The sequence below is a fragment of the Chaetura pelagica genome, unplaced genomic scaffold (assembly GCF_000747805.2).
Source record: "Chaetura pelagica isolate M959 unplaced genomic scaffold, ChaPel_1.0 scaffold192, whole genome shotgun sequence".
NCBI lineage: Eukaryota > Metazoa > Chordata > Aves > Apodiformes > Apodidae > Chaetura > Chaetura pelagica.
In genome coordinates, this window is record NW_009952570.1 from 1848333 (window position 1) to 1864943 (window position 16611).

The window sequence follows — 16611 nt, forward strand, 5'->3', positions numbered from 1 at the left end:
GTCTGGCAACGGATGAACCGCGGCCCGAGCGCGCAGGCAGCGGAGGGTCGGTGCGGGAAACCACGCTTGGCTCAAACGGAGGAAGCTCGTTCTGCTCCGTCTGTCGGGAAGTGATCGAGGAGCTCAGCTCCGAATCGGGAGGCCCTGACGCAGAAGATGCACCTTCTTCCCCCGCCAGACCCGGCGCCGGGGCGGGTCACGGGGCTGCAGCGCCTGCCGGAGCCTCCGGCACCACCGTGACCCCGCTGAGCTCCCCCCGCCCGAGCGCGGGCAGAGGGGCTGCGGTTAGGAAGGAGACATTGTTCTATTTTATGGCAGGTGTGTACAAAGTTGGGTGCTTGGTGCCTTCCCGCAGATCCAACACACCCGACCAGATTTTTCAAGACAAAACTATAGCGTCAGTAAGTTTCCAAGTCCATCCTACTTATAGTAATTGGTGAGTAATTTGCAAATGGCTACATCACAGTTTCTGCGATCACGCACACTCAGGGGAAGGGTCTTCACTCGGACGGGGGTCTTTCTGACCTGGGGGTGTGATGTTTTAGAATTACAGTGACATTATAATGAACTAAGTTCACCTAAAGGACACAACATCACAACTTCTTCCTCAATAATCCCTTCTACTTAAGTACACAAGAACTATCACAATTAAGAGAAAGCCAAATGCTTGCCAGAGTTTATAGGAACAGCTAAAGAGGCTGCCATGAAAGATAAAGGCTCATTATCACTGATGTGTTTGGTTAAGGACTCAAGAATCAAGAGATAAATAAGAACATTCCTGAACTGAACCTGCTCCCCCCCTTTTTCATTTTTTGTTAAGAATGTGAAAAATGGACTTCAAAAATCACAATAAAGGTTGCTCAGCTGCTGCAACAAACCAAACATAACAGTACCTGACATTCTTTTGTCGTATGTAATTATTGAAATGCTCTAGTGTCTTCCTCACTAATGACTGTTTCAGCATTTATTGGTTTGATTGGAAAATGTGCATAAAAAAAGGAAGATGAGCTAGATTAAAATTAAGTGAATTGCAATAGGAAGTTTCAGGCATATTTGCTGCTCATGTCCTAACAGGAACTGATTAAAAAAAAACAAACAAAAAAGGATTTGGCCAAATCTAATTTATGATGAGCAAAGCCTCTAATATTCCATATTCCAGGGCAGGACCCTTGTTGGAGACATGGAGATATGATGTAGTGGATTGTTAGGCAACCCTACTCTGGTAATGGCTTCATTACCACAATTTAAAAACAGACCCAGTAACAAGTAATTGCACCAACACTGATCTTAAAAAACCAACCAAATGAAAACAACTTCCCCAATACCTCTGTGTAATAAAATGTAGGAAGAACTAGTAACAAGGATGTGCTGTTACTAGTATAGCCATGCACCCACGAGCAGAAGAAATTGTGTTTTCCCAGTAGTTTTTAAGCTTTCTATAAGTAATTCTATATTTTGTGTGGAGCATCAAATCCTTTAATGTGGGCATCAGCCACAGGCAGCCTTGATCTCGACAAACTACAGCTGTGCCCTTGACAGTTAGAGACAAACATGTTTGTGGGAAAAGAAGGTATGAAAGAGATATGGATGTGTGTTAACATTCTTGTAAGAAAGTGTAAGAAACTTGTAACCTATCACAAAGTGAGATAGAACGCGTGAACAGAAGCTGTTACCCAATGGCAAGGAAGTGTAAGGCACGTGGACAGGAGAAAAAGGTATAAGAATGAGATGTGACCTAATAATAAAGGCTGATACTTGTAATCATCATGGTGATGAACTAGAGGTTCAGTGTTCATCATCTTCCTAGATGAGAAAGACTTCAACTTATCCCCATAAAGACTCTGAGAAACCATAGAAAGAGGACACAGTACAAATAATGTTTTCCATTATGATTTATTCTCTACAATACTCCATTAGAGGATAGAGTTCAATTATTTACACTCAGAAGTTATTATATAGGTAGGAGGCAACCAAGTGTAATACAAAGAATTGGTCTGACATCTCTGCACTGAAGGTCAAAGGAGGTCTCCTGCTTTAAGGAAATAAATTAACCAAAAAAACCAACAAAACAACATGTAGTTTCCAGAATACAAACAGAAAACAACACTAACAGTGAAGATTGCAAATGTTTAAGGTACTATGAAAAACAAATTATTTTGTGCAAAGTAACTCCTAGATTTTCTTAGTTGTTGGTTTGTGTTTTGTTTTTGTTTTTTCTGATAAATTGTAGATATGTGGTATTTTGACCATAAAATGTTCCCAAACTGAAATGGTCTCAGTTGAGATTGACTGTTGAACATGAAAAATAGAAATAATCTTTAAGAACCTCACAGTGGGAACATTCCAACACTGACAGACTCCAGTGATCACAGACATTCTCCTGTAGTTACTGTAAAGCAAAGACAATTCAGAACTGCAGTGAGATTATTTCTCAGTTGTGGTTGTCATGAGAATAAGCCCTTCTAGACCAAAAGGCACTTGCTTCTAAGGATGAATTACATCCAGATCAAACCAGGTAACAAGTTGCTTTGAGAAGGAGTAGTACCATCCCACATGGAAATTCTTACACCAGTTGGTCACTGACTTTGGTGCCTCCATCTTGAGGCTACTCAAAATTTGTTTTGTTTCTAGTTCACCTTTTCCATCCTTATGCATAGCTGCCATGTAATGATCTAGAAATGGGGTTATTTCCTGAGACCACCTGTCCTTGTAATACATTTTTCTGAGCTAATTTAACTACTGACACACTTTTCAACTGATTTTATAGCTGGACCCTTAAAGCTGAGAAGGCCTGTTTCTTAGGCAGCAGACCAGTTTCTGTTTGCTAGCTTCTCTTTTCACTGCAACAAGACAGGAACACAGTACATATTCAGAGGCATTTTTGTTTGGTTTGTTTTGTTGTTTTTAACAGACTGAGCAGGGAAATGGGAGTGGGAGAGAATAAGGCTTCCTCAGTCCCAAACCATCTAGCTCACTTCAGGTTTAAACCAACCAAGTCACTCAATCCTAAAATTCTGTTCTTTAAAAATGACAGCTAACCCTCCCCACCCCTTAGCCATACCCTATTCAAAACAAATTAAACTGGAGAACACTATACACTGTTGAAGACACAGAACAGGGCAGACATTTGAAAAAGAAACCATATTGTTGAAAAGCCTGGCACTAGATGCCTGCATGACCAGTCTCACTGACCGCGCTCAGGGGTGAAGTTTTAGCACCATATTTTTTTTTTGCTTTTTTTAAACCTTTTAGTAATCAAATTCTAACATAGAACACTTAAACAGTGATGAGTGTAGCCCTGTGTATCACACTGTTTGACAGCTGAGAGGTGAATGGGATGTCCAGAGCTGACCCCACCCTCCCCCATCACACCACCGCACCTGGGAGAGTAATTACAAACCACTTGAGTTTGTAACAAGACTGATTTTTTCTCAGGAAATAATGAAACAATCCCTTAATCTTCAACTGCTTTTCAGCAACATCACACAGGAAAAGTGCAATTCATAAGAATGACCCAGTACAGGAGGAAAGCTGGGTCAATATTGCACATTATCCAGAATAGGACCCCCTCCTTTCCGTCATTTCTCCTCCAGCAGAACATTAGAACCACATGAAGCAAAACTGCACAATTCTGCTTCTCTAGGCCCAAAAGGAGCAGCAGCACAAGTTCTGAGCTTTCTATCAGCCCTATGTCCTGCCATGCCAGGGGAGATTTTCAGGCTTGAAACACCAGCCATTTTTAGAAGCCATCATTACCACACACAAGAAAAGTTCGAAGACAGATGCTGCCAAATAGCCATTACTCTGCTCTGCACTTGTATTTTCTTTCCTGATCATTGTTGACCCTTTAGAAACTTGAAAAACAAAAAAAGATAATGTATTTTCAAGTCCAGTGTCCTCATGGAAAGTGTCATAAGTGTTTATGACATACCTCTATGATGCTGCAGAACAACAACCAAGTAACTTCCTCTTAGAAGAGAGTATCTCTTGTAATCAATGAAGGGAGGAGAATACAGAATGCACAGGAGTTTCACACAGTTTGGCTCATGTAGGTTTCCACACTCATTGCCTTGATGTGGTAATGACTAAACTGTGCAAGATAGTAATTTACCAGAGAAACTACACAGCTCTGTTCCATAGGCCTGCTAGAAACTGGAACACTCACAGCTCTCTAGATCCATAGCCACACCAGAGAAGTGCCTGTCCTGTCAAAAGGAAGGTCCTCAAGACTATCAGCTTCCATTAAACAAATTTCAGTCACTAGTCTGGCTGGTGTGACTACAGTCAAAGCCCTGCAAACCCCTCCCCACCCCTAATCCAATCAGGCTCCACTGGAAATGTTTGGACACAAAACTTGGTCATGGCAGAGAAGACTGTGCAGGGACACTTGAGTCCTTGGCATAGGCAGCAGGTGCCATGTTGCCCCCCCAGGCCTTGCTGCCCTGTTTCACTACAGGCTGCATTACAAAGCACTGCCTGAAGACCCAGAAAACTGTAAACCAAGAAGACTTCTAGAGAATTCAGCCTACAGTTGGATCTGAGAATTAATGCCTTCTAGGGTTTAATTAAACAGTGGATTAACCTGCAATACCATCCAAATGTGTTTTTTTCACATCTTTACATGTTTTCTGTGTATGAGGACAGGGTGCTACCTAGATGTTGGGCCCTCCCCAGTATCATGACGTGGGTCTGCGATGTGTGGGGGCTGCCATCAGCTCTTAGTACACAACAGATATCAGAAATTAAAAAAAAAATTAAAAAGAACCTAAAAAATGTTTTGTTAGACTCCGTTGCCCAGGCTGCCAGGGGAATGCTCCTATTTGATCTGGGGGGCTTCCATATTCAAGTTTCCAGAGTGTTGGTAACACACAAGACCAGATCAGTCTGAAGTGGCACTTACACCCTAGAGATCTTCTGCACCTCACCACAGTTCATAAGCATGGAGCCCCAATCCAACTGAACCCCCATTCAGAGGGAAGGCTGAGATAAGGCTTGGGCCCCTGAGGTTCTGTCATGCTCTCCTCCTCCCCCCAGGTCAGCTGGAAGGCAGACTTGGCAACGGAAGCTAGCATCATAAAATGGTGCAGTAATAGAAGTAACTGGACCAGGAAGAGGAGGCATCTGCCCCAATGATGTCGTAGCCGTTGGCAGCAACTGGGGAGTGGGACTGGTCATGCAGCCGTGTGTCAGGAGTAATGATTGTAGAGGGGGGGGGCATGAAGAGTGCCGTTCTGGAAACAGTGCTGGCGGGAAGCCATGTATTCTGCATAACTGATTGTCACCTTCTCACTGCGGTACCTGGGGAACAGTGTGAGAAACAGGCACATAAACACGACGTCCTAGAAACAGGACTAGACAGAAAAGCATTAATCCTGGATCACCTACAGTCAAGAGGAATCCACTAACTTCATAAACTACTTTGACATTGCCTCATGCAGTGCTCTGAATAACCCATCTAAGCTTGAATTAGCTTCAATGTCCTGAAAGTCAAGCCCTACTCAAAGCACTCATGATTAAGGGGACTCTTGCAGTGGCACACAGGAAACAAGTGATCAATGTGTTCTTTTCACTGACTTGCTGTGGAGGAAAAAAAAAAAAGTGTATGGAAAGTTTGCAGGAAGTAGACTCAATTCCAAACTAAGTAACTTTGTATCTCAACACTATTTACTTTTGTGGTTCCCTTCACATTTGCAAGGCTAGTGAAAGAAAAAGATGGAGAGTTGGGTAAAAATGAGGTTTATTATAGCATGTATGTGACTTCATCCACGTTGTATGATCAGGATTCACAAAACATCAAGTCCCTCCTGAAAGGCCAGGAATTTCCAAGTGTTTCTAAAGAATGCTATGCAACTGATAACCTCAAAGTGGCTGTGAATTGCACTAAGTCCATGTTACACCAGATCTTAATAAAAACCTTCACGTTGTCCTCTCCTGTTAAAGAAAAAAAAAAGCTGCACACCCACCTAATTTCTCCAGAGGTAAGCAATGACCTGATAAATTAGCATTTCTGTACAAAACCAGAATGTCCCAATTTTTACTAGCGTAAAAGGAGCTGAAAGCAATAGGACAGCTGGGGGTATGGAAAGCAAGCAAATTCTGAAAACCAGCCAAATTTGAGTTTGGTTTGGTTTAAGACAACTGTCATCTCCAAATAGCTACACCATTAAGATCACATCTGGACTACTGTGTCCAGTTCTGGGCTCCCCAGTTCAAGAGGGACAGGGATATACTGGAAACAGTCCAGCAGAGGCTACAGGGATGATTACAGGACTGGAACATCTGTCTGATGAGGAAAGGCTGAGAGACCTGGGGCTGTTCGGTTTTGAGAAGAGGGGACCTTTTTAATGTCTACAAATATCTGCAGGGTGGGTGTCAAGAAGAGGCCAGTCTCTGTTCAGTGGGGCCTGTGACAGGACAAGAGAAAATGGCACCAAGTGACAACACACGAGGTTCCACCTCAACATGAGGAGAAACTACTGTGAGGTTGATGGGAGCCGTGGGACAGCTTGCCCAGAGAGGCTGTGGAATCTCCTTCTCTGGAGACTTTCAAGACCTGTCTGGACACCATCCTGTGTGACCTGGCCCATGTGTTCCTGCTGTAGCAGGGGGGCTGGACTTGATGATCTTCAGAGGTCCTTTCCAATCCCTATGATTCTGTGATCCGTGGACAAGCACACTAAGAAGTCCATTGTAAAGATACAACAGAAAAGAAAAATAATTTAACCATTTTGACTCTCAAAGATTCTGCTTCTTTTGATCTTTTATGTGGGTGATATTAAAACCAGTGACATTTATCTTAAAAAATGCTTCAGCCCAAGCCCTGCCCTTCATTCTATATAGGTCACGTGCCTGACACATGCCACCTACGAGTTTGTCTTCCAGACTGCACCTCTCACCTGCATTAGGCATGAAAACTTACATCACTCACAAATACTTTAAATTACCCCCAAATCACTATAAAGGAAATTTAAAAGAGGACAAATACATTGACTTACCTGGTGAGTTTAATAGTTTTCCTAAAATCATTGGTAATGGGAGCCTTAAAGCCACCTTTCCTGAGTAAGGAGTCTATGGTCTGGATCTGATCCCAGTCTATTAAAAAATATAAACAAGGGAAACATTTCAGATTTAAAATGATGTTTCAAGAAGGTAAGAGATGCATTAAAAGACCTCTAGAAAAGCAAACAACTAAACAGGAAACTTTGAGCTTTAGATATGCCAGGGTTCACCTGGATGTACACAGCCTTACGCATGCACACTGTCTGCACATGCCAACCTCATCCTGGAACTGGTCTATAGAACAGTATTTCTTTTTCCATATGACCTGTCTTCTTAAAAAGGTCTGTGCCTTGCTCCTGGTGCAGGGAGGCCAAACTGTTTTATCATGTGCCACTGAATTTTAGGTCTCTAAGCCTTAAATTAAGCCAATACTTGGCTCTTTACATAGACAATCTGGGATCAACCTGATGCCCAAGAGAGAGCACAGTGCACTGCTAGGTCAGAGATGGGAATTAAAATTCCTACCTTGGTCTTTTGCCCCAGAGCCAGAATGTGACCACTCCACTCTGCTAGGTGGAGGAAAGGAAGCAATATTTTGAGCAGTTACCATGATGACCACTACTATGAGTGGGAAGTGTGCTCCAGAGGGGCCCTGTTTCCTGCCCTTATCCAGAGGATGCTACTTTAGCAAGAATGAGGAGGAAACGGACTCTCCTGGTGGTGCTGTGCAGCCTGCAGTTATCCTAGTTGGTGGGAAAAAATAGAAGAGGAAAGATGGGATGCTGAACAATGATGGAAGATCCATACTTTGAGATCCTCTATTTCTTAAGCCCTCAAATATTTTTACAGTAAGATTCAGGTGTGCACTGATGTGGGATGAAACACAGGTTGGACGAAAATCCAGCAGCAGCTGCATCAGGTGTCAGTTATCCAGATTAAGCTTGGAGGTTCCATGGCACTACTACGAGGATAGCACTGCAATCCAAACCCAAAATCCATAGGTTTATGTTACCCATATTCTGTGACACAATATGTTGACATATTGGGCTGCCATCTCAAACCCACCTTGTTCCTTAGCAACCTCAGGTAAATAGGTGGCTGTGCGTTTGACACCTTTCTCATTGATGAACTCTATTCTGATCCCATGGATCCCAACCTAGAGATGGAAATGAACAGCCAAATAAGAGCTCTAGCACTGTGTCCATCGAGCTGTCATTCCCACAGCACCACATGTGTCTCTCTCTGTGGCCAGTTTGGCTTTTGCCTGGACAAGGTCACACTCTCCCCTACTCTGTCCTTGCCAGGCAGGTCTCACAAGTAGCTCTCTTAGCATAAGGGACCACTGCCACCTTCCCCAGACAAGCCAACCAGTCTCCCTGACACTTCTCCTGGAGTCTGACAGTTTTCCATCTCTTACACTGGGCAAGAAAGACAAGATCTCTACACAAGAGTCACACCTAAAATAGCCCAACCACGAAGTCTATTCAATCCTTCTTGAACTAAATAAACTTCCATGTATAAGTTACTAAAAATGATTAATACTTTTCATATTGACTACTTTTTATTCCCAGATTTTATTCTCAGCATACTGCCCAGGTTTTTACATATTTATTTACATCTACCTCCTACTGGGCCAAATCCATAACACACTTTCATGTCTCTTTTATCCCCATTCAGATGCCCTCCCAATCAAGAGCACATTGCTAGCCCATCCTCTTCCTCCTTTGTTTTCCAGATGTATTTCTTCTATCCCCAGTCTCTCCTATCCCCGCACACGCCTGTAACGAAGGAGACACATCACCATGTACTAACCCGAACCCAAATGGAACGAGAGAGTGATGCAGAGTTCCAAATGCAGCTGTTCTCACCTCCCAGTCCAGGTAGTCATTGGCATCCTCAAAGTTAGTGAGGAGGGAGACAGAGCAGAAGAGTTTGGGCAGCTCCTCGCGGGTCAGGGGGGGAAATCGGCTGTCCTTAAGTGCACTGAAGGGAAGAGAAGATACATGGCCTAGAACAGGCAACAGATCTGTCGGATCTTCAATTATTCCCTTTCTGATCATGCCTCTGAAAGGTCTGTCTTTGCTACTGCAGATAAAGTGACTTGCATCTCCTCCTAATCTAACAAACTGCAATAGGCACACACTCGTGCAGGGTTTCTGATGCTGTCCTCCACTTACTGCAGCTGGAGAGAAACGTTCTAGGTGAGATGTCAAAATAGACTTAAAACATTAACCAAAATTCACCTATTGCATAACTGTGGATATTTTACCTCACTCTATCATACATTTCTCAGCTCATTTTATTGTGAGACATATTCAATTAAACTATGTCGATTCAACATCTTAACCTTGAATCCTTATAGATCTTCAGCAAACTAAACCAATTTCAGGTTTATTTAATTCTCAACATAATTACCTGGTTAATGTGTATTCCCTGAGTCCTGAGTGAAGATTCATGGCTGAAAAGGTCCCGATGCAGCCACGAAGCCGTTTATCTCGCCCCATCTTCCACGTCACAAAGAGCGGACTGAAAAGGCAAAAAAGAGAAACATTCCAGCCTCGAGTGGTTGCTAAGAGGAGACCAACAAGAGCACGTATGCACTTGCTTTTTCTTCCTCTAGCATACCCCAATAGGCACATTTTCTCACCTACTATCTAGGAATAATAAAACCCACTCCCCTCCAAATGCAAACCCAACATCTTCCCCCCTTTTCAGCACACTCCTTTCTCTCTGCAGGTCCTGGCCATCTTCCAGGCCAGACTATGCTGTCTTCTAATTATTGAACTGGTTACTTGACCCCACTGGTTGCTTCTGTGGATAATGGCCTCACTTAGAAGCATCATATCATTGAACCTTCAAGATGCCTAAGCATTCTATAAACCATCTATAACTCAGGTTTGAGATAGAAAAAAATAATAATAAAAAAAATTAAGGCATAAAAAGCAAGCCTAGGGGTGTATCTCCTGTTATTTCCATGAGAAGCTGACTTCTGAGTCCATCCCCAGTGCTCACAGCTCTTGCCTGGATTGCATTTGAATTATATTTCCACAGACTCTCTCCCATTGAACATGTATCTAAATCACTGTATTGTCCCTACTCACACATGGATTTTTATTTTCCTGTCTGCTAGCATGAACATAACAGCAGATTCTCACATTCAGCAGGCTCATTTCAATCTGTTAAACTAGAAGCCAAGATTAGGCCTCAAAGAACAAGCAGCTCAGAATAACACTATTCAGAAGAGTTCTACAAAGAGGTAAACAGATTAAGATGACTGAATATTCAATGCAAAATGTTAAATTCTACACAAGGGAGTAAAATTGCAAACAGCTCTAAAGAGAAACCATAAAGAAAGGCCAGGGGTGGCTGCAGCTCTACGAGAATGACTGAACATCTGGAAAATTTTGCAAGACAACTGATGATGCCAATATAATTATAAACACAGGATGACTGATCTGTCTTTCAGATTCCAGAATACTGAATACAGGATGTGGTCACTTCAAATCCAGGCATAGTCATTAGTGATTCTACACATCTGTCTACAGATTCCTACTAAGCAGTGCTAAGAAAGCAATTTTTGAAATCAAAGAAACATTGGCAGCAAACATTACAAAAAATGTGCAGGGATTCTGTTCAGACAACAAAACCAGCATGGAGAGTGGATGATTTCTCAAATACAGGCAATGGAGCTTCTGATGTCTAAATAGTTAGAATGCTATTTAAATTGTAGTGATGAAGCAGCGCCCAGTGATGTTCCTCAAAGTAACAATGGGATTGAAAAATTCAATCACAGTATTAATCCATCATTCAGGATCTAGTTACCAGCTGTGACCAATGGCAAAAGTATTACCCAAAATAGCAAACAGCCTTTTAGCGGCAGTTGTCAAGTACTTTGCCCACAGAGGAAGCAGGAACAGTCTTTGACAACCATCAGCCACCTTATGGTTGCTTGCCCAAGACAGAAGATTCAGTGTTCTAGTTTTCCAACAACACTTCAAAGTACTTGCAGGGTATCTTTTCTGTACACTTCCATCTAGCTACCATATGTTGAAACAGAAAACAGAAACAGAGTGTAAAAAAACATGTTAGAAAGCTTAGGAAAAAAAACAACAACCTACACTCACAAAGATGATTTCTGAGAAACCACTGTGACAAGCTCAGTGGAAATCCAGCTCAATCTAAATAAAGTTTTGAAACCATTACTTAGACCACGCCCAAAACAGAAAAGCAAAGGGAGAAAATGGAAAGCATCAAATGAAAATTTAAATTCCTTTTCTTTTTTGATTCAAATTACAGGGTCACATTTCCAATTCACCTTCCCCTTCCAAAAAAACCCTCCAAAAACCAAATACGTTTCTTTCCACATAGGTTTCTGCATCTATAATAGATTTTACCAGAAAGAACAGGATAATTACACTCAAAAGACTGCTGTATTTAAAAATATCTTAAAAGCACATTTTAAACAATTTTTCACTGTGGTCATAACAACTGAGACACTAAAAAAAAAGTATATGACAATTATATAAAATGTCACCATTGTGAAGTTTCTCACTGTAGAAAAGATGTTGTTTCTGTATGGGAAGAAGTAATGTGCTTAGCAAACTACAGGTGCAGCTGACACTAAGTCAGTTGTTCTGTAGTCCCTCCTGGAGAAGCCTCTTTCCCAGATGGATGGAGAAAAGTCACAGCAATCTTCTGCACCTCTTCACCCAGGAGCACTTCCCAGTACTTTGCAGTCCCATTCTCAGCAGATTGCAGCAACCATTTCACCCTGCCATAACATCTTACCGAGGTGTTTGATGAGTTTGCCAGACTGAGGAGAATGTCAGCAACTAAAAACCAGTTTCTCCAATTCCAACTACAAAGTGAATTCTGAAGTAGCAAAATACAGATTGTTCAAATCAGAATTTAGCTTGTACAAGGAAAAAGCCTATTACAGTACAGATTTTATGATGCAAGTATATTATTACTTGTCTTGCATGGCAACTAGAAACTTGCATGGTGTAGTTTTACTACCAGTTTGCAATATGTACTACTAAAAAAAATCAAAGAGTGAAGCAAAAAAGTGGAAGTAATTAAGGATGTCACACAGGTTCAAAATTGTAATTTTTTCAGTAACCTGAATAGCAAAGGGGATATTTTCTCCATTTACCACATTAATTCAGACATCATTCAGAGCCTTGCAGTGCCACCTTCTCTACATTGATTTGTGAAAGTAATTGCTAAGATGTATGTAAGGTTCTCTTACTCCAGAGGTATCCAGAAGCTCCATAATTCCCATCAAGACAGTTGTCTACATGCACATCCTCTCAAGTTGGTAACTGGAATTCACGGCAGTTTTCAAGTCACAACTCTCTAGCTTTCATGTTATTACCTTATTTATACAGAATCCTGACCTTCATGGCTACTTCTATCTTTACATTAAGAGTTCACCAGCAATCTAAAAGATCCATTATCTGAGAAATAGGTCAGGATAAACCTGTGCATCTTTCTGTTCCTTCCAGTCTTTTCTGTCTGTCCAGAGCGACTTCCAGGATATACCTTTGTTTTGTTCAAAGATCTTATATCAGCCTTAATTATGTTACAAAAGACAACAATGCAGATGATTTATGTATTGTCACTTCACTTACACATGTTTGATAACATTTGCCTTGAAGTTCATTACATCACTGTCCCAAGTACAACAGATCACCCCTGTGTGCTGCTCTACAGCAGAGCAAACACCGCACCTTGCCCTGAGCTACATGCAACTATTCACTAGAAGAAACAGCATTAATTCTGGAACAAAAACATTCAGGTAGGCATTTGCCTAGAGGGGAAGAAAAGAGCACAGCTTTGGAGTGCTTATCCAAAAGACATAAATTATCAGCACAGAAATGGCTAATGAACAAATTTTAAATTTTCACATTTAAGCAGAAATTCAACCAGCTGGGATTCCTGAGGAATGCCTTTTTTGAAACTAGACAGCAGGAACAGCAACAAAATCCAGCTAGAAATCTCTTTTAATACCAAAATAATGGATCTGTATAAAATAATCTGTTACTGACTTAAGAACAGAACAACAAAAAAAACCCCTTCATTTTTCAAGTGACAATATACTAAGCATAATTTTCTAAAAGGAACCTACTTAGCCCAGGTATGAAAAACAACAGTAGAAAGATTTCAGTCTGGGGAGTCCCTGAAACTGTTTTATATTCTAGTCCAGACTGCTTCTCCATTCACTTGTATTTACAATATTAAACCGCTTAGTCTGTGGCAGCTTTCAGAACATGCATCCATAATCCTGCTTGGATAACAACTGCTTGGAAGCACAACCTACATGGCAGCCAATGATGTGGGGAGATATTCAACAGATGGAAAAAGTCCCTGACCTCTTTAAGCCATTGTTCCTTTACATCAATTTAAAATTCATTAACTTAAAAGATGTCAACAACTTTTTATTTTACCTGTTGTTCTGGAGGTGGCCGCTGAAGGAGTGTCAGAGGATGGATCTGTTATTGATCTTTCCCATGTCATTCTTTCACCAAACATTTTAACAACATTAACATTTCCACACCTACACATTCAACCTTCAGATAGCCGTTAGCTACATCTCACCAAAGCAAAATATGTTCATATATCCTTCTCCTCATATACACCTTCTTTCTTCTTAACCTTGGTATTGTCCTTGGAAGTTAACTCTCCACGCATGTGCTGCCCAACTACCACTAGCTCCATAACATGGGGTTTCAGTTCCACAGCTGGCAAATTTCTGGTTCCCCTCCCAGCTAAACCTGCTAACTTGGACAAGTGAACACCCTTGTGAGTGTCCTTGTCCAATTCTCACCAGCTCAGCACTTGTTTTAGGATGAGTTGGAAACTTGTTTAAATTTCTTACTTTCTTGGCTTTCCATTTGCTTTGCAGAAAGAATCTCTGCCCTTGCTCCTTCACTAGGTTAGTGCCTGATGTTTGAAGGAGGATCCTTTTCAAGTTGATTATACTATTTAACTGTTTTTTGAAAACTCTTATTTCAGTTTCACACATTCTTTTAGTACAATTTGGTGGGTGGCACAGTGCAGCTCATGTGTTGCAAAGGAATCTATTTACAAAGAAAGAATGTTATGAAGAAGTGGGTTTGCCCTCCTCAACAAAGCATGCAATACCTCATGCGACCCATCAGACTGCAAGCTGAAGAAGCCCCACACTTCCTCCTATTTTGCCTACTCCTCTTTCTGGAGAGCTAAGCATGTTCTCCCTTGAAGGCCACTCTTCAAACATCCACTTATCTCCACCAACAGACACAACACAATGTTTTTACTCTTTTGTGCACTTATAGCAGATCATTATTTGTTTCTGGTAGACAAAGCAAGCAGCATGCCCCCCTTCCTCCCTGCACACCTGTTTTCCCATTCCCCAGAGGAAACCCATCATCCCTTCCCAACCAAACCACAGCTCTGGACGCTGGTTTCTCAGCTTTCCTCCCGCACATCCATTTACTCACTAGGGGTCATTGGTAAATCGAGGAAGTCGTGGCTGAGGGAAACCATAGAGATGACAGTAGAGTACATCAAAGCAGTAGCAGCACATCTCCGCTGTCACCACCAGGTTCTTGGCGCTGTTGGCAGTTCCATTGGGCCGAGTTAGTGGGCTCAGAGCTCCTGAAGTGGGATTCATTCGAGCAATTGGGGAATTTCCTGGGCCCAAAGTCAAGTCAGATACGTTCTCCCTCCCATTATTCCCATCTGTGTGCTGGTGGTTCTGAAGAGGACCTGAACTGGAGCCTGGTACGATTGTGGTCTGATTCCCATGACTGTGCGTTCCACTCCCAGACAATTTGGGCTTCTTTACCCCACAACAGCCAGCTGCCAGCTTGGGCTCAAGTGGAGGAACACAGCGTCTTTTTCCCATCCTGCTTCAAAACTGGCTGCCTGGAGCACTGCAGAACCCTGGCAAAAGAGATGGGGGAAGAGGGAATACACGGAACAGTTATAGATGGAAATCCAACAGCTGCTGCCTTGCTTGTGCTACAGTCTCAGAGGTTTGGTTTTGCAACAAAACCCTCACAATACACAGCTAAGAACTACAGCCAGTTCAGCAAGCAGAGCGGGTGGTTTGAACATAAATTGAAAAGTGTGTACACAACATGCATGAAATCACACTTTCAATGTTATTGGTGAAGAGTGCTGAACACTCCAGTAGGCAGCTCATCACCAGAAAAAGCCTAACTAGGTTTCCCATGAAGGGAATGGAACCATGGGAAAACAAAAGAAAAAAGATTTTGGACTACAGCTGTACCCCACCCACTGCTTCTCCAGAGCACCCATTCCCCCTTGGTCAAAACCTGAACCAAGAGCAAGCAACCCACTGAAAAGCCACCAGCGCCATTCCCTTCCCCATTCTCCATAGAGGAGTGACAACAGCTCTGGATGACACCTTCAGGGCTGGGCTCCTGAGGGTGCTGCCACCATTTCCTAAACAGGAACTTTCCTGAGCCCACGAACTAGAACTTGCATTTATGTCCTGGTATGACATAAATCAACACTGGTCACAAGTACGGATGTGGGGTGTGCAGTTGGAATGCACAAGAGAGGAAGAGCTGAAGACTCCACACAGGCTGAACAGAGGGGAGCAGTGATGGCAGGAAACAGGTATCATATAAAACACAAAACAACCCAGAGTAGTGTTTTGCTTGCAAAGCAGCAATTGCTAACTCTTGCATCACAATAAGGGGTGGAACAAATGGAGGGAGGAAAGCAGACAGAGCAAAGGAGACAGGCACACATCAATAGTAGGAACTTCAGAGTAATACCATCATCACCTCGAGATTCAAACACACAAAGGGAGGGAAAAACAGCTCCCCATATGTCAAATGAGGCTAAAAGCACAGACACATCAGTCACAGAGAACTGGAAGTCAGCCTCAGCTCTTGTGAGTACCAGAGCATTCCTCCAGCCCTGTTCCAAGTGTCTGACAGCACACAGAACGGCAGAGGAGTGACATGCACTGAAACCCATGGGGTGACAAATTCCCTTCTCTGAATTAGCAAACAATGCAAACTTTATCTGTGATGCTCCATCAGCCAGAGTTGTACGATCCAGAACTGAAACAGAACCTGTACGAGATGTGTTGAGATGTTGCCTCTCCACACAGAACACACACACTTACAGTACAAACTGCTTAGGAATCCTCACCTCAAGCTTTTATAAACATAATCTGCACAAGGAACAATTTACAAGACCTAATGAAAATTATCCTCGTTCCTTAAACCTTTACCTTGGTAGCAATACACAAAAAAGAAATTTATAACTTTGATCAAGTTAACATGCAATTTTCTTCAGTGCCTACTGAAAGTTGTGCTGCTGTAGCTAAGGGTTGCAGCCGGGACAGACGAGCCTTTCCAGGCTACCGCCAAGGGCTGGCCACCTCCAGGGGGCAAGTAACATTTATCTCCGTCTAAAACCGCAACTCCTCGTTGGTAACCAGAGACGTGGCGGGGCAGAGGAGAGCTCTGCCCCTGCCTCCCCACTGCAGCAGCAGAACGGGCCTAACAAAGGCGGCTGCTCCAGCACGGGCAGCAGCCCAGAGCTCACGCCGCCCGGGGGCCGCAAGCACCAAGAGGGAGAGGCCGCCCC

At 42.6% G+C, this 16611-nt stretch overlaps 1 protein-coding gene across 1 annotated transcript; it reads right to left on the reverse strand.

Moving 5' to 3' along the window:
- Positions 1 to 4772: 4772 nt before the first annotated feature.
- AMMECR1L (AMMECR1-like) lies at positions 4773 to 14925 on the reverse strand. The gene is made up of 6 exons (XM_009993524.1): positions 14481 to 14925; positions 9415 to 9525; positions 8868 to 8982; positions 8065 to 8155; positions 6996 to 7092; positions 4773 to 5298 (listed from the first exon to the last, which is right to left on the reverse strand). The coding sequence occupies exons 1-6, from the start codon at positions 14885 to 14887 to the stop codon at positions 5187 to 5189; spliced, it is 933 nt and encodes a 310-aa protein (XP_009991826.1). The 5' UTR covers positions 14888 to 14925; the 3' UTR covers positions 4773 to 5186.
- Positions 14926 to 16611: the final 1686 nt, after the last annotated feature.